The sequence below is a fragment of the Pteronotus mesoamericanus genome, unplaced genomic scaffold (assembly GCF_021234165.1).
Source record: "Pteronotus mesoamericanus isolate MK-2021 breed Mesoamerican mustached bat unplaced genomic scaffold, CSHL_Meso_final contig_181, whole genome shotgun sequence".
NCBI classification, from domain to species: Eukaryota; Metazoa; Chordata; class Mammalia; order Chiroptera; family Mormoopidae; genus Pteronotus; species Pteronotus mesoamericanus.
In genome coordinates, this window is record NW_026555077.1 from 12,514,745 (window position 1) to 12,538,016 (window position 23,272).

The window sequence follows — 23,272 nt, forward strand, 5'->3', positions numbered from 1 at the left end:
TCTTCCATTTACCCTGAAATTCTTAGAAAAATAATTTTTTTATTCTGACTCCCTCTCTGTAAGTTTATCCTACTAAAGGGATATATCTCACTCACTTTATATGTCCTAGTACCTAGTATAGTGTTAAGTATATAATTAATATTAGTTGTTTTCATATATTAATATTTACATGTGCTTAGTAATACAAATTAATCCCTTCATTTAGATATCCTCAACATTATATACGGTCTATAGCAGTGTTTTCAATCTTTTTTTTTCATTATTGATTCGCCAAAGGAACATTAATAGACATTTTTAACATTTAATTGAAATTTTAGTACCACAAATATTACATATCAGTTCATGTTGTTAGTTGGAGTGAACTTTGCAGAACCAAAAACTATTATAATATCTAACACTTTTTGTCCCCCACCCCCAAGATCCAAAACCTACAGCCCAGTCTATTTCATCCATAGAATATACATTTAAACATACTAAATGTTTTGTTGAGTTCACATGTCATAGAATTAAAAGATAATATATTATATATCATATTGCAATTCAAGATAATACTATGTGCTTTGTTACAAACAAAAATATAAATATTGGCAGTTATTTAACACCTAAATATAATGAGAACATTTCTTAAAATATGTGAAGGACAAGCTTTGTCACTTGAATTATGATCATGTATTTGAAATATTTCCCACAGGTAGACTGTTTGTCCATGAGTGGGCCCATCTCCGCTGGGGAGTGTTTGATGAGTACAATGAAAAGAAGCCTTACTACCGTGCTGCATCAAAAAAAATTGAAGCAACAAGGCATGAGCATTTAAATTTTCTAAATTACTTCAGGCTGTAACTTTCTATTTGCCTTAGTTTGATTTACTTGAAGTACCAATCATTCATTTTGTCCCAATGCAGGTAATAGATGCTCTATCACGAAACAGTGCTTTTCTGGTTTTTTGTTTTGTTTTGTTTTTAGAAAATGTATTTCCAAGTAGCTGGTTGCCCATTTAAAATACAGATAACTTCAGGAACATGTGGAAGCCAAGGTGACATATTTCTATACCTGTCCAGCACAGCTGCCAGAACTCATTTACACTGAAGCTGTGCTCTGTGTAAAGTCTTGTACTACATGCTGAGAGATCAAAATTATTTACATTGAATAAGAATGGAAAATGTTGTTACTAAATAGTGGTAACTTCCAGCTGAGTAAAAAAATCAACCAGCTCCAAAGAGACAAACAGGAAGTTCTTAGGAGTTATGAAATTCATTTTAAAATACCAATCTGACATCACAGTTAATAAAAGACAACGCTTTTGGTTCCGAGGTCAAGAGAGCGGAATGGGTGGAGGAAATGTACAAACTCAAATATTGCATGAGTTCAATGAAGGTCCTTTATCAGATCATAGTACCAGTTTCAGGACACATATTTTAAAGAGTGTTCCATTGAGTACATTTGTTTACATCACATTCCCCCTAAATGTCTAGTTTCTACTGCAGAAAAGTCATCATGATTGTTAATATAGATAACATTATATTCACTGAGTTTTGGGGCAGTAGAAGCATACATATATGTAGAAGACTCCCTAAATGACGCAGTAAAAGCTAGTCATTGTTTCTTAAATATGAACTGGAAACACATTGAAAAGATGGGATATATTCACATCCCAGCATGTTGGTTATAATTACTGCCACCTGTGGTCAATTCCATGCACTAAAACATATGTGTAAAGTGTCTCCACCATTCTTTACTGTCTAGGCAGCACCTCAGTCTTTCCTTCAGGCCATATTTCACTTTGGATAAAAATGCTCCTTGACTAATCAAAACACTTGTAACTATGCCACATCGCCTTCTTTTGGAGATACCGTCTTTGAAAAATATCTATGAAGAACAAGTTAAGGTGGTACCATGAGTAACCGGTTTCACAAGTTGCCTTGCCCAGGTGCGGCGAGGCATTTACTACCACAAGGCTATGGGGAGAGCTGTTTGGAAAAGGGGAGGCTCCAGCCATTAGGGTAAGCAGGTCAGCAGCAAGGTTAATCTTCAGCAGATAACTCAGCCATTGCATATGCTGGAGACACCACTTAAAATTTCCCTCTGAAATTTCTTGGAAAACTGCACTGGTAGAAATTCTTAAACTTTGCTGTCAGATAAGAATAAAAACCTTGATGTAAGGATTCCTGAGAATAGAGACACTTAAGATTTTCAAAAAATGTTAATGGTTAGGTGGATCAAAGACTGACTGTCACATATTTTCAGGTGTTCCAAGGGTATTACTGGTGTGAACAGAGTTTATAAGTGTCAAGGAAACAGTTGTGTACCTAGGCCATGCAGATTTGATTCTAAGACAAAACTGTATGAAAAAGATTGTCAATTCTTCCCTGATAAACAACAAATTGAAAAGACATCCATAATGTTTATGCAAGGCATTGACTCTGTAAGTATGTCATACTTCATATTGTATATTTATAATCAAAGTACGTGTTATCATGTTTACAAAATATCTGTGCGGGTGACCTGGATGATAAGATGTATTGATGTAGAATTCTTTGAACATTGACTGGCACATAGTAAGCACTCAACCACTCTTACTTATTATTACTATTATTGAAAATTTACCTTACTAGTATATGATTCTTTAATGAATCATATTTCATTAAATAAACAGCATACTTGCAGAGCAGATTTTTATCAAATTTGTAGTTAAATTTTTTAATGCACTGTATATAAAACTTATTACTTTCATTTTAATAACATTCTAGGTTGTTGAATTCTGTAATGAAAAAAACCATAACCGAGAAGCTCCAAGTCTACAAAATGAAAAGTGCAATTACAGAAGCACCTGGGAGATAATCCGCAATTCTGAGGACTTAAAAAACACCAGGCCTATGGCGGAATCACCCCCTTCCCCTGTCTTCTCTTTGCTGAGGGTCAGAGAAAGAACTCTGTGCTTCGTCCTTGATAAGTCTGGAAGCATGAGGGTAAGTCCATGGGCCCATTTTTTTCTAGATATAGTGACTAGTGGGTGGGTTAAAAGCCTGAGGACACTCAGAACAGCACCTTCAGCTGGGCTGTTAAACTCCATGGTGGCAAAAGTCCCATCATGTCCTGCGATCATGACCTCGGGGTGGGCAGTGACTATTTTAATGAAAAAAGGATGGCAATGGAGTCTGGAAGTCCTCACCTGAGAGTCTCTTTCTTTTTTCCCAGAAAATGGAGGGTTTACTTAGGAGGACTTTTAGGCCTCTTAGTAAAGATTTAGTTAGAAGGTCAGAACAAGAGATTAAAATACTGAAGCGTTTTCTTATCTGCCCCCTTTATCTACTGGAAATATTTGACAAACATGAGGATAAAGTAGATTGCTGAACTCCATTCAGAGTCAAGTTTATTCATCATCTACATAAATGACCTCTTAATGATCTAAGATCATTAAGCATAATGATAACAAAAAGCATCACCATAAGAAAAATATGGTCAGACTGAATAGCCACTCATTACTTCTACTACCACTTAGTAAATGGTGGGCATGGTGCTAGGCTTTAGCGTGTTCACATAGAGGAAACTTCCCCTTCCCCATTACCTGTTAACTCATACTCTTCCTTCAAAATTTGGTACAGGCACCCACCTCCTCCAGGACAGGGACTGGTCTTCCAGGCTGGGGCTAAAGGCCCTTCTGCTGGTCTCCCACATAAACTGTGCAAACCTCTATCACTGTATATTGTATTGAACTTACACATTTCTCTCCCACTAGATGAGGTGCTCTTCTAGGAACCACATCCTCTAGTACTTGAAACCACGTCTTATTCATCTTTGTCTCCCTTTTACCTGGAGCGAGGTTTACCACATATAGGTGCTCAGCGAATAATTATTGAAATAAATGGACTACAAAAGAGCAGACATAATGTGATAAGGCACCCAGGAGGATGGCTCATTTGAGATAGGACTGAGCACGCTGAGGATCAGAGACTACACACTCAACAAATGGGGGGATGTGTGGTTACTGAAAAGGGCAGAGGATAATCCACAGTAGCACAGGGTTTCAGAAAGAGCATCAGTGTTAAACACCAGCACATAGAAATGTTCTAGGAGGTGTCGTTGGGGAGAGATGACAGAGGCAGGATTAAAGGTAAAGCAAAGTGGCAGGAAGAGCCCTCAGAGATGGGGATGTGGAAGTCTCTCACTGTGACCTGGATCTAGGGAGTTCAGGAGGAAATTTGGGCATGTGCTAAGGAGGGGTACTACAGATAAGCTGGTGTTGAGGGACTGGAAAAGACAAATGTATGAAGGGACTTACATCCTGGGCACTCACCTAGGTAAGAGGGATGTGAGTCTCAGTGGGTTACCAGAGAACCAATTCCAATTAATCCATTGGTGGAGAAATGATGGGGAGAGGTTAGGAGCAGAAGAGATAGGAATGGGGCCTCTCTGAATTCAGCTGCAGCTCAAGAAGATTTTAAATTTTAAGTTGTTTAGTCTCCAGTGGAAATGGAAATTTCAGCCTCTAGTTGGAATCCTGAGAGTCTGGTTCGACATTGTGGGACCTAACAAGTGGTTTCATCTTCATACCAGAGGACTAATTAGGCAGTCTCTGAGGTGGGAATCATCACCCTGCAATTCCAACCCAACCCATGAACCTGCACCTGTACTTTGGGTGCTAAGCAACCACAAATCACTTCTAGTTAAAAGCCTATGTTCCTTACTATACTATATGAGATCCATAATGCACATAACTATATGTTTAAATGTTATCAATTTAAATATTACTTTCTTTAATAACACCAAAGACTAATACTAGAAAATTCTTTTATTCATTGTATGTAAACTGCTATCATTTTCCCATCATAATCACTTGGTTGTTTTTCTTGTCCTTGTTCATTCAGAGTGCCGATCGACTAAATCGAATGAATCAAGCAGCAAAATTCCTGCTGCAGATTATTGGAGATGGAACCTGGGTGGGGATGGTGCACTTTGATAGTTCTGCCTCCATTAAAAGTCAGCTGGTCCAAATAATAAGCACCAAGGAAAGAGACAAGCTCTCGAATCTCTTGCCTACAGTTGCTAGTGGGGGAACTGATGTCTGCACTGGAGTAAGATCAGCATTTCAGGTGAAGTTCATACTGCATCTAGAGTTTGTTTGGATTTTTTTAAAGATCTTATTTATTTTTAAAGAGTGGGGTGGGGAGGGAGAGAGGGAGAGAAACATTAATGTATGGTTGCCTCTTGTTTGCCTCCTACTGGGGACCTGGCCTGCAACCCTGGCATGTGCCCTAGACTGGGATTTGAACCAGTGACTCTTCTGTCTCCAGGCCGGCACACCATCCACTGAGCCACATAAGCAGGGCAAAATGTCATTCACTTTTAAGGCAATGAAACAAGTTATATGTTATGATAATACTGTAGGCCAATCCTCATTTCAGTTTGTGACATTCAGTTAGGACAATAAGATTTTTACCTATTAAAGCAGATGTAGCAGGGACTGTTAGTTCTAGGGTAAGAAACACCGGTGAGAACCTGAGTTTTGACATCAGAATATTGACTGCTATATACCAGCTATGTGATCTTAGGCAACGTTTTTAGTATCTCAATGACTTATCTATAAAATATGGGAAAATAAGAGTGTCTAGCTCATAGGATGAATATGGAAATTAAGTGAAGTAATATATTCACAATATGAGAACAATGTTGTATTATATAGTAAATATATAATTCACAAATATTATCATAAATCTTATGATTTCCAAATGTTCATCTTGAGTTTATAATTAGTATCAAATGTGTCATTTTCCCCCTTAGAAATCTTCACTTTCCCCTCACAATCCATAAAATTAAGTCTGAATTCCTCAGTCTGATGTTATTCAAAAGCCTCTCACCCCCTCAGTAAAACTGCTCCCATCTCTCTTTCCAGCCTTTTCTCTCATTTCTCCCTCTCTGATGCTCTGTGCTCTATCCAATTCACTGCACACATTGTCGCCCAAGCACACCATGTACTAATAGCCTCCATATCTTTACCCAGGCAATTCCTCTGCCGAAAATGTTTCATTCTTTCCATCTTCGCATGCTAAGATTCCACCTATTCTTCAAAATCCCTGCCCGTTCTTGTAGTATTTCCTGTTATTCTCCAAACTATTAAATCTCTCTCACTTATGAATTGCATAACATTTTAGTGTAGCTTTCTAAAATGAAGCCCTAGGTTAAAATGCAAATTACATTTACTAGCTTTGCAACACTAAGCATGATTGTTCGTCTCTGTAGTCATCGATTACCTCATTGGTAAAAAGGGGTAATAAAAGCTAGCATGCAGGGTTTTTCCATGTTTTAATTTATTCAAGATATATTTATTGTAGGAAGTAGGGGGCAAACGTATAATATACCATAATTTATTCAACATATTTATGCACCAAGCAAAGCTTCTCTGTTCTTGTTGTGCATGTGATTTCTGTAAGGAGCTGAAATCGATAAATAAATGAATAGAAACAGTAATGGTAGGGAGAGAAGACAGTGCTGTAAGGAAACCAGACAGTGTGATGAGACAGGGTAACTGCGAAAGCAGGGGCTCTGCCTACTTTAGGTGGAGAGGCCACTGAGACCCTCTCTGAAGGGTGACAGTTAAGCTCTGATTTGAAGGATGGGAAAGAGCCTTTGGTTCAGGCAGAGAGGAAAACACAAAGTCCCTTAAGAGAGAGGTGGAAAAGAATGGGATTATTCTAAGAATTGATAAAGCTAGAGGTATTGGAGTTTGGCAACTGAGGGGATATGAAATGTAGTTGGCAGGTAGATAATGGCTAGATCTTTCAAAGACTAAAAATATAAGAGGTTTTTATTTTGAGCCCAACAGGAAGCTACTGAAGGGTTTTAAGTATCAGAGATTGATCATCAATTCATGTTTTAAGAAGACATCTCTGGTTGTCCTGTATAAAATAAACCATAGGGAGTAAGAGCAGTAGTAGGGTGGTGGTCTAGGGATAGATTGGGAGCTTGGATTGTGTAATTAAATTACACATTGTATAAAATACGTTTAACACTTAGCCAATGTTTCAGAAAATGCAGCACTATAATACCGTGTTGTTTCTCTTGAACTACAGAATATGTTGTCTTTGTCACTCACTCTGTATATCCTCAGTCCCTCACCTCTATCTCAAAGAATATTTTTTAATTTAATCGTTATTGCATTTTTTACATTATATCCCCTCACCCAGCAATCACCACACTGTTGTCCATGTTCATGAGCCCTTTTTCCTTTTCTCTCAAACCCTCCACTCCCTAACCTCCCCCCACCCAACTAACTGTCATCTGTTCTCCATCTATTTTTAACCCATTTTTCTTGTCAGTTCAGTTTTTTCATTAGATTCCACATATAAGTGAAATCATTTGGTATTTGCCTTTCTCTGACTGGCTTATTTCACTTAGCATATGCTCTCCAGGTTCATCCATACTGTCACAAAAGGTAAATTTTTCTTCTTTTTTATGGTTGAGTAGTATTCCATTGTGTAAATGCCTCACAGTTGTTTTACCCACCCATCTACTGATGGACACTTGGGCTGCTTCCATAGCTTGGTGATGGTAAATAACACTGCAATGAACATAGGGGTGCTTTCCTTTATTTGAATCATTGTTTTGGGTTTCTCTAGATATATTCCCAAAAGTGGGATCACTGGGTTATAAGGCAGATCCATTTTTAATTTTTTGAGGTATCTCCATACCGCTTTCCACAGGGGTGGCACCAACATGTAAAAGTGATCCCCTTTCTCCACACCTTCACCAGCATTTGTTTGTTGATTTATTGATGACAGCCATTCTGACATGTGTGAGACGGTATCTCACTGTGGTTTTAATTTACATTTCACTGATGATTCAATACATATTTTTAAATTTCATTCCATTCTTTCCAGGAATGCAGGAACCATGTAGTTCCTGTTGAATCCCCAGCTGCCAGGACAGTGACTAACACACTTAAGTGCTTAGTGAATAACTAATTACAAGAAAGGAAGAGGTGAAGAAGAGAGAAATCTGCTTCATCTTTGGCTCTTCATTTTGCACTGAAATGTGTAGGGAGAATGTGACGGTGATGCAGTAATTGTATAAAAGCATTTCCTATTTCTCAGTCCCAGTTTATTAGGGATTTTTACATTCCAAACCCTTTTCTGCAAATCTACACACACCTCCACTCCAAGTTCATGAAAGTCACTGAAAACTCCTGTCAGTTTTTCCCCTGGGCCTGCACTGACTTTCTCCACATGATATACCAAAAACCCACTACCAATTGAACCTGTCAGAGAAGATGGAATATAGTTGCTATCCTGTGACTAATTCCCTTTATCCTTTTTTACAGGAGCCTAGATTCAGAAATATGAGTTTTACAGGAAAAGGATTCAAGCCACAAAGAGAATTCCATCTCAATAAACATAATTCATGTATTCTCTGAGCACCACCAATAAACTTAGTTTTATGCTTGTTACTCTTAGGTGTAAAATAAAGTTACATAACAAGAGCCCTAATCTTGACCTGCTTAGAATTTTCTATATCATTTCTCAATAGGCATATTGAGGGTTCCCTAATTTGAAATCATTAATATTATTTTAATGTTTAAGTAGTTTCTTAATGCATTTAGCTGTCTATGCAACAACTTTTATACAAAGTCTTGCCAGAGAGAGGTCTGGTCAAAGAAATGAGAAATATTTAATGCTACTCTGCAATTACATTTTTAGTGCCTGGTTGACCTGATTTCCCTAGATTGAGAGGTCATTGTTAACTTAACCCAAGTAGGATGTTCCAAAGCCCTGCTCCCATATAACTTCACTTGGGCAAATATTCCCTACAGCAGGTGGACAGAACATACAGTCACGTTTAACTTCCCTTAAGGGCTGTTGATTACAGATTGTATAATTTGAAAATAGGAGCTACCTCTTTTTTTCTGCGTATTTTTATTTATTTTCTCTGTACATCTTTTTCTAACCTCCGATAAGTCTCCTTCATCTAGGAGTATTTTGTGATTACACTCTGATTATGTTCACAGGTAATTAAACAGAACAACTCCCATACAGACGGATCTGAAATAGTGCTGCTGACCGACGGGGAGGACAGCTCTGCAGGGACATGTATTGATGAGGTGAAAGAAAGTGGAGCCATCATTCATTTTATTGCTCTGGGACCATCTGCTGATAAAGCAATCACACAGATGAGCAATATAACAGGTAAAATATGGCCTATAGATCCTAGTCGTTTAATAGCCTTGCGTAAGTGTAGAGACTGACAACTCAACTTCTTTTCGGCCCTTAAGGCACTGTGCCAGGAGCTAGGGACCAGAGTTAAACCAGACCTGATCTCTGTTTTCAAGGTTCTCAGAGTCCAGCTGGCTAGAGGGACAAAGAAGTCTACTAATCAGGTAGCATAATCAGATAACATTCCTCAATTACATGGGGATTATGTATGAGTCCAACACTGTGTGAGCAGAGGAAGCCACTAATTCTCCCAGGGTTGTGTAAGTCAGGGAAAGAAGGCATGAGAGACCAGGAGACTTCTGAGCTGTTTCTTGAGCTGGGTCTTGAACAAGATGTTGAATTTCTCTGGAGGAAAAGGGGTAGAAGAGATGATCAGGTCATAGTAAAAAAAAAAAAAAAAAAAATCATGTAGAGATGAGGATGCAATGCATGTCGGGGGATAGTAAGAAATCCATGAGACCAAAGTTTACTTAGGCTGCAGGTTAGGGGGAAAATGGGATTAACAGAGGCTCAGGCTGAACAGATGTAAATAACAAAGAAGTTTAGGTAAACATTTACTAAGGTACCTGTTATCTTAGATACTGAGACATGTGATGAAAATGGACTACATGTTTTCAGTGCCTTCTTAAATATAGTAGAGAATACCTAATTTAAAACATTATGAATATCAATTATTACAGAGTGGGGCAAAAGTAGGTTTACAGTTGTGAGTACATGAAACACAGAATTTATTTCTATATTATTTATTAATTATTGTATTATTTCCCATATGGACAACTGTAAGCCTACTTTTGCCCCACCCTGTATATTGACTTGGCTTCTAATGTTAGCAAATACATATTTGCTTTTTAAATGCTTAGTTGTACAAACTCCCATAGTTTCAAGGTGCTTTCATGGCCATTGTAAACTTTATTTCTGTTCCAGTTAGCCCCACAAAAGTAGTACTTTTTGGACCAGTCTCCATTGCTTACTGTGTTTCTATCTCCTCATTGCCAGTTATTATCAGGCTACCACAATATAGCAGCTCTTTAACCATTCTAATTTTCTGATTCTGATCCACTGCACATGGAACATCTGAAAGCCAGCACTGTTAAGAAAAATGAGTAATTTTTCTAAAGGAAATGTGTGAAGTATGAGATCTTTACCATATGGAATTATAATGTCTTTTTTTTTTCCATATTCTATGATTATTTGATGCATTTCAACCAGCTGAGATTTCTGTAAGAGCAGTATGAAGGTAGCTTACACATTCTAGTTATGACATTTTTAAGTTAACATTTTAGTTTTTCTTTACCCCCTTCTGGTTTGGTTATATTTTAACAATACGTACTGAAACTATTGTTTTATTTACCTTGTTACCTTAAAATCACTAAATTGTGATAAGTACTTATTTTCTAGAAAGCAACCTAGTTAATGTATTTATATTTTAGGAGGAAAATATTTTTATGCCTCAGATCAAGCTGTGAACAATGGCCTCATTGATGCATTTGGGGCCCTTGCATCAGGAAACACCGCCACTTCCCAGAAGCCTCTTCAGGTCTGAGTACCTACTCCTCAGGTTTTTGTGTTTGCATTTAGCCATAACCAAGAAAAAATATTTTGATTGTTATAAGTTTTGAGTTCTCTATTTCTCACAAACTAAATTGTTAATTAAAATCAAAACTTAAGTATGAAATAGAAATTATTCTTTAGATATGGCCAAATTAAATAGTAAAATAGTGAAGTAAATAGTAAAATATCACATATTTTTCTTTTCACATAGAGTTTGGTTACAAGATAATATCAAAATGTTAAATTTTTCCATTAATAATAGACTTTGTCCAGTAATATTGCATCCACTTTTCTATGAATGCATAAAAAATATCTCATACTTCTAAGATTTCTCTCACCCTTAACTGTAGTGAAATAAATTTAAATTAGATGAATGAACTCAAGAACTTGGTTTGGAAATGAAAGAAAAGTATCTTAGAAAGAAATTTATCTGAAGGGAATGAATAATCATTACATATCTAAAAATTTAGGGTTTCCTTTATGTTTTCAACCATTCTTTTCACTATTTTTCTGTTTTATTTCCCTCTCTTCTGAACTCAACTCCTTTTTCCATCCATGTTTAAATAAAACTCTCATTTTCTGTTATTTAGAATCAAAATCTTTGACTAAACTTTGTTTCTTTATCCATGGCCCATGTGAAATGTCAACACAGTCTATTTCCTTGAAAGTATTTTTTACAACATTATGTTTTTATCCATGTCCATTCCCACCAAGCCTGTATCTTGTCACCTTATGTGAAGACTTACCTTCCATCTTCCCATTTGTTAGGTCACTGCCTACTTTAAAACTTGACATGATCACCTGAACAAACCTATTTTCCTCTTTAGTAGATGTTGGGACATTAAATGGAATATTCCAAAGGAATTTTAATTATAATGCAAGATGTGGAAACTCAGACATAAAAAAAATTTGCATACAGGAAGTGCCAAAGTTTGAAAAATAAACTTCTTAAATTGTATGGAAGGGGTAGAAAGGTTTTGTTCCCCTCACTTAAAATGGCAGCCAGAATATAGAGGAAAGGGCGTGTCTCACTCTTTACTCAGTTATTTTTTTCTACTACTATATAGCCAAATCCTTCTAACTTTCTTACATGTTCCTGATGGATCATCTAAAAAAGTCACTTACTTTCAGATTTAACTTGATAATAATACTTTATCCAGTCAAAGACATGTCCACTTCACATAGGACTGAGATTTTTGTCACTGCAATGATGTTTCAATGGTATAGAATTCGCTATCTTCTCTCAGAACTGATATGGAGGTATTTCTGGTTTAAGACTGAGTTTGAGCAGAAGTGGAATTTCCCATCATTTTCTGAAATGACACATCTATGGAAAGCACCTTCTTGGTCAGTAAAGTCTGCTGCCCTTAACTAAGAGCCATCCTCAAACTCTTGAAAAACTTTCTTTGAGGCTCCTCTCAGAGAAAGGTACTAACATTCACTTCTGAAGGTCCCAACCTTCATAAACATCATTTTGCCCTCTTTGCACTCTTCTTGGACATGTTTATTGTCAAGGGCTACTCACTCTAAAATAAGAGGGCTTCCCTACCCCTAAGAGCCCCCCAAGCTACCACTGGGGGAAATAAGTTGCTCCAGACACTCTCTGTCTGCCAGGAAAAGGGGGTGGCGATTCCCTCTAGTGGAGAATGCCCCAAGCCCTTCTCTTAAAGTGGCTTTTATTGAGAACGAAATGCGCAGGGGCATACAACATACATGCAAGGCCTATCAATCTGTATCAAAAAGACTATAGGTAATAAATTGAAGAAATACAGAGGTTTGTCTTAAATCAAGGTCTGTCAGACAAGTGGGCACCAGATGCCCATTAAGGCAGTTTTCGGGGCTCAGGAATTATCTCCATACTGTAAAGTAAAACACCTGGTTTTTCCTTATCAGGGCAGTGCAAACCAGAGCAAACTTCAGTGATTATCTTGTATTTTTTAGGCCAGATTTCCCAGGGGACCCTCAGTGTTAGTATTGGTCCACGCCCCTCTCAGCATTGCTGGCTTTCCAGTCGAGGTTTACAGGCAGGGGGCCTAGCTCACACAGGGCTACCATTCCCCATGCCAAATAAACTGGTCCCCAACACTAAAATGTGTGAAAAATTATTTGAAGATTTCCCATCAAAAACATGTCCATGAGTGCTTGTCCCATTATTTGCTAGTCCTGGCCTTACTGAGTCTCTGCACACATACTGGAGCCACCATTAATAAGCATTTTCCTTTAGGTCATAAAGTTGGGTAAACTGAGGATAACTCTCTCTCTCACACACACACATACACAAACCTGCTGCAGCTCATTCTCCTTTGATGTTTTAGCACCCTCCCATGCTAAAGTCTCAGGAGGGTGTTTACAAAAACAACTGAGAAAATATAATATGGCCATGTCTCCCACTGTAAAACACATTCTCCTGCTCTAATGCTTTTACTATACTCTGTCCTTTCCTCAGACCCCACACATCCATGCTTTCTAACTAACAACTGTCACATCCCAATCAGCTCTCAGAGAGATAACAAGCTTAAGGAGGTACTACCTATAAAAGCTTGTTCTCGGGCCAGAAATTAAGAACTGTTTTAAAAAGAATAAAGAATAAAATTACTCTTTTCTCCAGTCAATAACTTTAAAAAATACATTTATACAGCTTGAAAGTAAGGGATTAACGCTCAGCAATAACACCTGGATGAATGGAACTGTAATAATTGATAGCACTGTGGGAAAGGACACGTTCTTTCTTGTCACGTGGAAAAGTCAGCCTCCAATGATTTCTCTGTGGGATCCCAGTGGAACATCAATGGGAAATTTCACAGAAGACCCAGCCTCCAAAATGGCCTATCTCAGTGTTCCAGGAATTGCAAAGGTAAGCAATGAGCTTTTGGATTTCCATGAAAATCTGTTTTATAACTTAAAATATATTGTTTAATATCATAAATGTGAGTACCAATACTTGTATCATCTTTAAAATTAAGATAAAATATAAGGTACTTCCTATGCTGGTATGGTCCTGAAAATTATGGTGGCAGGAAAAGGAGGAAAGAACTTCTACATTAGGAGGAAGGAAGAGAAGGGAAAAATTTGGGTAGACCAAGAATAACTTTGAGGAGGCAATGTAGGGAACCTGCGAAACACAGCATGTAGCTAGTCATTCCTTATTAGCATTGCCAGATCATAGATCTGTGAACTTCGAGGTCAAAGAAGAAGGCTAAGAGCAAGGCAAACTTTCTAAAGCTTATCTTTCCCAGCTAAGATTTGACAAAGTTGGGACATGGTGCATGACAATAGCCAGGATGCCCTGTCCAAATTGCCTCAACTCTCATCCTTTTACCTCAAAAAACCTCAAAACCCTGTTTATTCTGCAACACATTTCTAAGATTTATTTTAGAGTTGAATAATGGGAATGCAGAAAATAGCTTGATCTTGGATACTTATGACATTTCCATTGAATTTTTAGGTGGGTGTTTGGACTTACAGTCTTCAAGCCAGAACGAACCCAGAAACATTAACTATAACAGTTAATTCTCGGGCAGCAAACTCTTCTGTGCCTCCAATCACAGTGAATGCTAAGATGAATAAAGACACAAACAGCTTCCCCAGCCCAATGGTTGTTTATGCAGAAATTCTCCAAGGGAATATACCCATTCTTGGAGCCAACGTGACTGCGTTCATTGAATCAGAGAGCGGAAAAACGGAAGTTTTAGAACTTTTGGATAATGGTGCAGGTAATTTACAGAGTTTTTTTTTTTTTAAAGAATAAGCTTACATTTTCATAACTCAGGATATGTTATGGGTCCAGCAGTAGTGTGGGGGAGTGAAAGACACCAATAAAATTGATGCAGACTATGGATGAACAGCAGGACCAGCAGGAAATTCTATCCAGGTAAAACCTACAAAGTGATTAGCAAGTGTCTCGCACAAAATAACACTCAATAAATGTTATTTACTATCATTATTGTTTCTCATCTAGACGATCAATGTCTATCACCAGATAGAAAGGCCTCATTCAAGAAACTGGGGACAGCATCTAGAATTCTGAACAAGTGTTTCTTAGGGGCACATCATCAAGGAAGTCTGGCCAGAGAGAGTGAAGCTCAGCAGCCATAAGTGGTTAAGTCGTAGAACCTGGGCCCCCAGCAAAGAAGGGAGGACAGGCACGAGTAATTCCCACACTGCAAATATAATCCTGGAAACTGAGGCCCAAGGGCAGGCAGAACTGCCATGAGAGAGGAGGGGACATCACAAGGGCATCAGATACCAGGTCTGACTGGCAGGAAACAAGACACAGTGCTGGCCATGCTGTCTCCATGCTCTGTATGGATGGGTGGTGCTTAAAGACTTTTCCATGGACTCTGGGTTATTCTGGGAACTGAACCTTCTTTTGAGAGTTCAGGGATCGAGGAAAAGAACGGTTTGATAGACATCTAAATTATCACAGATCTCTATCAGTATCTTATGCAATGTAATTCATTCCATCAATTTATAATCCTATCATCAACAAGAGTTGGCCCTATGATAAATTTAGAAGGTAAAATTATTCTTTTTGGGTCACCTCAGTGACTTCACCTGATATGACAGTATTTTCCTCAACTATCCTCTAATTCTTCCTTTTCCACCACCCCTTCCATGCTATGTAAACTCACCTGCATCTTGTGATGTGGCAAGGTTTTCCCAGGTGGCTACTTAGCTAATTTGAAATGCCTTTACCTAAGAATATATCGGTGGTTACCAATGACTTGGAGCAGGGGTTTTAAACTTCAGATAACACAGGAACCACCTGAGGGGCTTGTTATAACAGAATGCTGGGCCCTTCCCTATGAAGTCTAAGAAATTTGCGTTTCTAATGCAATCCAGAGAGATGCAGATGCTGTGAGTCCAAGGACCTCTTTTTAAGAACCTCTGTCTTTGAATGTTAAATGCCCTGAGAAATGTGGTTGCAATTTATCAAATAAATTCAGTACTTGTAATATCAAGAAATATGATACAGTATTCCTGAACTCCCCTAATAGTTTATTCTAATAATAGATGGGTCTTTCCACGATCAGACCAGGAAGTTAATGGATCATAGAGCAAGAAGTGAGGATTAAAAAAGAAAAGTAGGAGGAGGAGATTATGTCAAAATAAGTGATTTCTAGATGATTTGGCTGAGAAACCATGAGAGTACTAAAATAATCTGCATATAAGTTGATTAGATGAATGTATTTATTATGCACACATAGGTATCAGTGTATATATGTGTATATTATATATTATAAAATATTATATATAAATATGTATATATTATATATAAATATATAGATCATAAATCAGGGATATCAATTTAACAATATACAGGTTGATAGTGCATAGTGGAAATACTCTCCAAGGGGTCAATCACAAAATAGGAGCCCAGTCTAAGGAATATGCTCACAAAGGCCATGTGCTTAACTCTAAAAATGAATAAATTTCTCTTTCTCTTTACAATAGTAATTTATTCCCTAATTTCTATAACAAGGTGCCGATACTTTCAAGAATGATGGGGTCTACTCCAGATATTTTACCACTTATTCAGAAAATGGCAGATATAACTTAAAAGTCCGGGCTCATGGAGGAGCAAGCACTGCCACACGAAACTTAAGGCATCCACCAAACAGAGCCGCATATATACCAGGCTGGGTAGTGGATGGTGAGTAGCTCATGATGTCTGAAACCCAGGGTTGGCTGGGATAACTGTGAGTTGATATGATTAAGGCTTCAAACATTTTACAACTCAAAGTACAGGTTTTCTCATTTCTGGGATGAACTTCTCAGTCATACTGGGGTTTGCCTTCAAATTAACCTATGCTTTGGTACACTGCCTGGCATCTAGTAAGCATTCAATAAAAGTCAGCCATTATTTAATTTGGAGCACCTTACTTATAGCAATAATAATATGCCAGACTTTCAACTAAGAGTAAAGGAAGCAGGCTAATATGTTATGGACCTAAGCATAAGCTAGTGGCAGTATTTATCCTTCAGATTACATGAAAGATATGTAAATGGGTAAACATTTATTTTGATTTGTATTAAGTCAAAAGATAAATGCATTGAGCTAAGTGATGACAAGAATTAAGAGTACAATCCTTGTTAATTTTCCTATGTCTCTTCTCTTATCTTGTGACTTTTAGGGGCTCTCTGTTGACAATTGGACTATAACCCAAAGTGTGATTCCTTCGCACTTGCAACAGAGAGGTGGGGAAGAGCCTGGCACAGGTGGTTAGAAGGGAACTGATAGTAATTGTCCCAGGCTTATTCCCAGCTTAAAGATAATTTGAGAAATAAAGAAATTCTTTTTTTTTTTTTAAATGCATATATTCCCATTCAGGGAAGCCTGGTCATTATCCAGTTGAATTCTACAATATCCAGGTCAGGATGCTAAAGAAAACAAATTCTCCCACCAAATGAATGCTTTTGATTTTGTTACTAAACTTAGTAAAATGTTACTGTGCATATATATATGGTGGGGCAAAAGTATGTTTGCAGTTGTTTATATGGAAAATAACACAATAATTAATAAATAATATAAAACTTAATTTGTTTCACATAGAACTGCAAACTTATTTTTGCTGCATTCTTTGTATATATTCTATATATTTAATATATATAGAATATATACTATATATTATATGTAGCATATATAATATATATACATACCTATATAAAAGGGGAGGAAAAGTGGGATGGAAGTTCATTTGAAAATACTAATAGTGCTGTGCTCATTATAAATAAGCAAATTTTTAATGCAGGGAAAATTGAAACAAATCCACCAAGACCTGAAATTGATGAGGACACTCAAACACACATGGAGAGTTTCACCAGAACAGCATCTGGAGGTGCATTTATGGTTTCAAATGTTACAAATTCCTTGCTCGATCTATACCCACCAAGTCAAATCACAGACCTTGAGGCCACACTTGATGCAGATGTGATCCAGCTGACATGGACAGCACCAGGAGATGATTTCGATGTTGGGAAAGGTAAGGGTGAATTGTCACACAGCTTTGATTAAGTGACTGATACTCATGCAAAAGCAAGGGTAAAAGGGTGGGTGGGAGGAGAACAACTTTTAACTGATAACTCAGTCATGTATTAAATTTATAATCTGATATTTTTGAATCAATCAAATATGACACATTTTAACTGGCCCTACTTCAAACAAAGACGGTAGTAATGGCAAAGTTTAAAAATGAAAATTCAGCCTATATTGAAAAATTAGTAAGGCTTTGGACATGAGTATAAACTTGGCATAACTAAACAATATTTTTAAGGAAAATGAATAAAAAGGAATTTAACATGGCATGCTCTAGTTGCTGAACTTCAGCTACCTTTTTGTTTTTCCTCAGTTGAACAGTACATCATAAGAATAAGTGAAAGCATCCTGGAACTAAGAGACAATTTTGATAACGCTCTGCAAGTAAACACTAATGATCTGTTACCAAATGAGGCCAACTCTAAGCAAAACTTTGCATTTAAACCAGGAAGTATCTCAGAAGAAAATGCAACCCACGTATTCATTGCCATTCAAAGTGTGGATAAAAGCAATTTGACATCAAGAGTATCCAACATTGCACAAGTAGCTTTGTTTATTCCTCAGGCAGATCCTGATGAAATTCATCCAAATCATCCTAATTCTGGAATTAACATTTCTTTTTTGGTGTTGTCAGTGGTTGGCTCCGTAGTAATTGTTAGTATTATTTTAAGTGTCACCATTTGTATCTTCAACAAGAAAAGAAATTCAAGCAGACCTAGAACAGGGTTTTAGAATGCATCAACAATGAGAGTGAAGATTATTTCTGAATTTTTAAATTCATCCCGTGTGATCATGAAGTCATAAACATAATTTTAGGAGTTCTAAGAGGAATGCTTCAAGTATAAACATCCAGGGGTATTTGAAAAATTGTAAGTCAATGCTAAAGTTTAATCAGTTTATTTACTCATTGTTTTGCACATGAGAAAAAGTGATGAATAAACACCATTTTTACATTAACACCAGGTTAAGTATTATTTGGTACAAAAGCTGTCTACAATAATAATTCAAATTTCATAAAAATGTTAAAAATTATCTGTGTGAATAGTCAAATACAAGTGTAAGGAAGCAAATAAACTCCGTTTGAGTAAAAATGAATTAGGTCATAGAAGTTATAGCTGTAATCTAATGTTATTGTATTCATACAAAGTTTCCAACTATATACTACTAAATACAATATAAATAAAGTCATGTTTACTGCAATTCATCGACATGGAATATACTAGCAAAAAAAAATCAGTTACCACTGGTCAAACCATAGTTTCAATTATTTCAGTTCAATATAATCACATATATTTTTAGATAAAAAAGGATACTAAAATTTTAAAAATATTCAATAATCACTGAGTCATAGCCTACAAGTCACAACCATAGTAATGAATGAGACCGATTAAAAGAGGAAGTCAGTGGGGAGAGCAGGTTCACATGGTTGGCCACGACCAGGCCTGCCAGAGACCCTAAAGATGCAAACAAAATGAAACGCAGAGCCCGTACCTACGGACCAACTACAGTGTCAAAATAATTTTAATTCATGGCGTAGGTGGACTTAGGAGTCCAGTTTTACGAGCATATGGTTACCTGTTCTTCCAACTAGTGGTCATCTCACGTTGCACAGAGAGTTCTGCCACCATAATTCAATTCCCTGAGGAACCTGAGAAACACAAAGATCAGCTTCCATTTGCTTCCTTTATCTATTGTAACTGTAGCAGGAATCATTTAAAGGTTTGGAAGCTACCAAAATGAAGGCCACATAAACCAAGTCCTGGGATTCCTTTTAACAGTCTAAACATAGAAGAGACTTTTTGACCTGATAGAACCAGTTTGGTATGATGAGCAGGGTTGACACAAAGGGCCTAGTGGTTTAACTTGCAAGTAGTAAAGAAGCAAGGGAAGAGGAAATAAGGAGGAGATCCCCAATTCCTGGTACAGTTGAGTTACTCTCTTAGCAATCTTTGGAAAACAAGTTGTGCAGTAGGGCATTTGCACACAGTGCCGTTGAAGCAGGAGGTCTGTTTGCACTTTAGTTCTTCTAGGGAGCTGGCACCCACTCAGTCAGTGCTGATGGCTATGGGCGAACAACTGAGTGTGGAGAAAATGTAGAAAAGGGATAAGTGTAGGATACCTGGCCTTCTTTGAGAGGGGGATGAAAGCCTGAAATTCTGTGTTGACAATAGAAATAATACACAACAGCTATATTTTCCTTGTGTTTTCTTGTGTCCTTCCCACCCATCCACCACCAGCTCTAGCAAAGCCTATCAGCCTGGTCGCACTTACCCTCCAGGATGCTTTAGTGCAATAGCTATGCTCAGGTGGGTTTCAGGAATGGGTTCTCCCCCTCCAGGTCAGGCATTGACTTAGATCAATTTCCAGGACTGCATTTAGTAGCTAATTGTGAATTAGTAAAATTCAGAAAAATAACTGAATGATTATCACTGTTGTAGTCCCTGTTCAAATGAGACTCCATGTTCAAAAATTAATAAGAATTTCCAGGTGGCAACAGCAATTAAACCAAGTATAGGACGTTCTAAGCATGTCAATACAAGTGCATATCTCATGCCCACTAAGCCACCCTCTCTCACTATGTCACAGGATCTCTCAATCTTAGACTGTGAGGTGCTTCCCATTTCAAGGAATGTCCCTTGCCACCACCCCTCCACTTTCAAGTCCTGCAGTCACATGGAAGATTCATGCTCATCCTTCAGTTCTTAGAATAGGTGCCACTTCCCTGAGAAGCATTCCTGAACTCTTCCAGGCCCCCTCTGACCGAATTCAATTCCTTTCACAGTGCTGCTGGTAGAAACAGGGTCCTTTAACAGGGTCACAGGAAAAGCATTCTGGGAGGTTCACATGTGGGAGGTTGAGGTTATATGGTAAGATTCATTGCAGAAGCAAAATCAAAGGACCGCACGTGAGTTCCCAGTATTCCATCTCTACCTGCCCGTCATGGAAAATGTTCAGACTCGTCTCCATCAGTCCCAGAAATAGGGCCTCTATCTATGCCTCTGACTGCATCTGGGTAGCTAGTCTGTGCTCCCAGTTATACTCCAGCTGCCTGTGCACCCAGGCCCACGTGGTCTGACCTGGGCTCCAGGTGGCTGCTGGGGCCACATGGCTGCCATGGGGAGAAAACACACGAGCAAATGGGTTGAGTGTGTTGAGCAAATGGGTAAGTGTATATAAGGGAGACAAAGAGAGAAAAGAGAGCTTTGTTAAGCTTGGGTTGTATTATCTCAGGCTTGGGAAGAACGAGGTGCCACTTCAATCTAAACAGGGAACTTCCCAATCTTTCCTGGGCTTCTGATGTGTCCATCCCCTAACCAATCTATATCCTAGACCTTCTGGGGTCCTGTGTCCCTTATCCAATCCGATCCTTTTCCCAGGCTAGACTGACAGGCTTCTGTAGTTGCCATCTTAGTTCCTACTGCACATGCCTCAAAGGAAAAGTGCCTCCTCCTGTGCCATCTTGCCTTCTGCTGGGCATGCACCCAGCAGAGGAATGTCTCCTGCTGTTTTTATTCCTTCCAGAAGAGATCCTTCTTGGCTGACTTGGGTAATTAGGTCCTAAGGATGGAGGATGCCCTGGGAAATGTGTGGAGCTGTAACTTTCTAATGAAGCAAGCTTGTTATCCCATTCAGATCCCAAGTTTATTATGCTTAAGAATGCCGGTTTCCCTTTGCACCCTTCCTTTATTCATATCTAGCTACCTATACTATCAACATCACCTCATTCTTACCTCTGGAGTAACACAAACTTCTGCATTTTAATTGACAATGTACTTCTACTTATCTCCCTCCAGATGGTGAGCTTCTTGAGAGCAGAGGACAAGCTCTTAGCATCATATCACCAATGTCTATCACGTTGCTCAATAAATATTTGTTAAATGAAAGCATGAAATCTGTCTTCTCCAGACTATCGGTTGTAAGGAACCAATCCCAGTGCTGACAAAGGTACCACAGAAAAGTACTAGCAACAACCTCACTTTATGAGTTCAGATCACAGGAATATAATACGATACCTCTGGACAGGAATGTCAAGTCATCCCATCTAATGAGGAAAAAGTATCTTGAACTATCTCCTCATTTTTATTGCAATAACAAAGTTGGGCTTAACATGTCCTCTTAATTAAACAGTTAAACTCCCAGTTAGCCCTCAGCCTTTATTTAGGTTGATTCAAATTTTAGAGGAATTTACTTCTGCCTAATATACTTCTCCAATCCCATTTTCTTCGACGACCCTGTTTACACCTGCCCAGGCTCTACTTTTATCCGTCAAGTCAGCTTCAAAGATATCAAGGCCCAACTCATCCTAAAGCAGCTAAAAACTTATTTCACACTTGAGAAATGCAGCCCCTCCGTACCTTGCTGTATCAGCCTGCCGCTCTTCCTGAACTCCCACATAAACAGCAACACTGATCCACCCAGCTGCCTGCATCAAACCCAGAAGTCATTTTTTTATTTGAAATTTCTGTTTCCTCTACCTGATTTTTCATGACTGACTCCTTTTCAGATCTGTTTAAATATCGTTTCAACTATCTCTGTCAACCAAGTCATAAGCAACAACTCAGTCACCAGAATATCTTGCTTTACAAAATTCTCCTACAGCTTTTAATACTACCCATGTTTAAATTTGTAATGGAATGTTAGAATGTTCATTGTTTATCTTCCTTGCTGAATGTAAGTTCTGTGACAGCTTTGACCTGCTGATTTTACTCACTTTATGAACTAAAAGTGATCCTGGTACATAGTAAATTCTCAATTATTAGCTGTTGTGTGAAGAGATAAGGGAAGAATAAACTGGTTACTCTATGTACGTTCTCTAGTATGAGAACATAAAATCAGGCCAAGGAGAGTTATTTAAAGTATTTATATTACACAACATCTTTCATGTCTTTTCCTACCCCTACCTAGAGCTTAGCACATGCAAACCTTGGCTTCCGTCATTTGCTAGATGAAGTTTTTACAAACATATACATGTAATCAGGGCCATTATCAAGACAAGCACATTCTCAGCCTCCCAGAAGTGCCCTTTCTGCTCACTCCCAGTCACTATCTCCCCAAAAGAAAAACATTATATTGACTTCTCATAGAATAGATTGTTTTTAGCTACTTACTCTATACAAATACAATCTTATACTACATATTTTTGTAACTGACTTCATTTACTCAAATGCATATGAGAGATTCATCCATATTGTATGTAGTTGTATTTTGTTGATTCCATTACATATAATCTTCTTTAATTCAACATTCTACCATTAACACTGAAGTATGAATGGATATATATATCCATTATTAATGATCATATATGCATGTAACAGAATTTATATAAAGATATCAAGAATTTTTCCTATTTTTCACTCTTTTAAAAAATGTTCTCTAAGATGGACGTTCTTATAGCTAAATTTTAATTTATATTTTTAACTAATTTGTTACTCTATAAGTAAATTCTCAGAGCTTCTGGTCAAGAGGGCAACATAAACAGACA

General features: G+C 37.8%; 1 protein-coding gene across 1 annotated transcript in view; it reads left to right on the forward strand.

Moving 5' to 3' along the window:
- The window catches only part of CLCA4 (chloride channel accessory 4), a 29,280-nt gene extending 10,758 nt beyond the window's left edge, over window positions 1–18,522 (forward strand). The window contains exons 4-14 of the mRNA XM_054566836.1: window positions 692–800; window positions 2,245–2,422; window positions 2,748–2,966; window positions 4,866–5,090; window positions 8,999–9,176; window positions 10,634–10,740; window positions 13,393–13,608; window positions 14,200–14,467; window positions 16,237–16,407; window positions 17,507–17,737; window positions 18,104–18,522. Coding sequence (XP_054422811.1) covers window positions 692–800; window positions 2,245–2,422; window positions 2,748–2,966; window positions 4,866–5,090; window positions 8,999–9,176; window positions 10,634–10,740; window positions 13,393–13,608; window positions 14,200–14,467; window positions 16,237–16,407; window positions 17,507–17,737; window positions 18,104–18,522 — 2,321 coding nt within the window. The remainder of the gene's footprint in view (window positions 1–691; window positions 801–2,244; window positions 2,423–2,747; window positions 2,967–4,865; window positions 5,091–8,998; window positions 9,177–10,633; window positions 10,741–13,392; window positions 13,609–14,199; window positions 14,468–16,236; window positions 16,408–17,506; window positions 17,738–18,103) is intronic.
- Window positions 18,523–23,272: the final 4,750 nt, after the last annotated feature.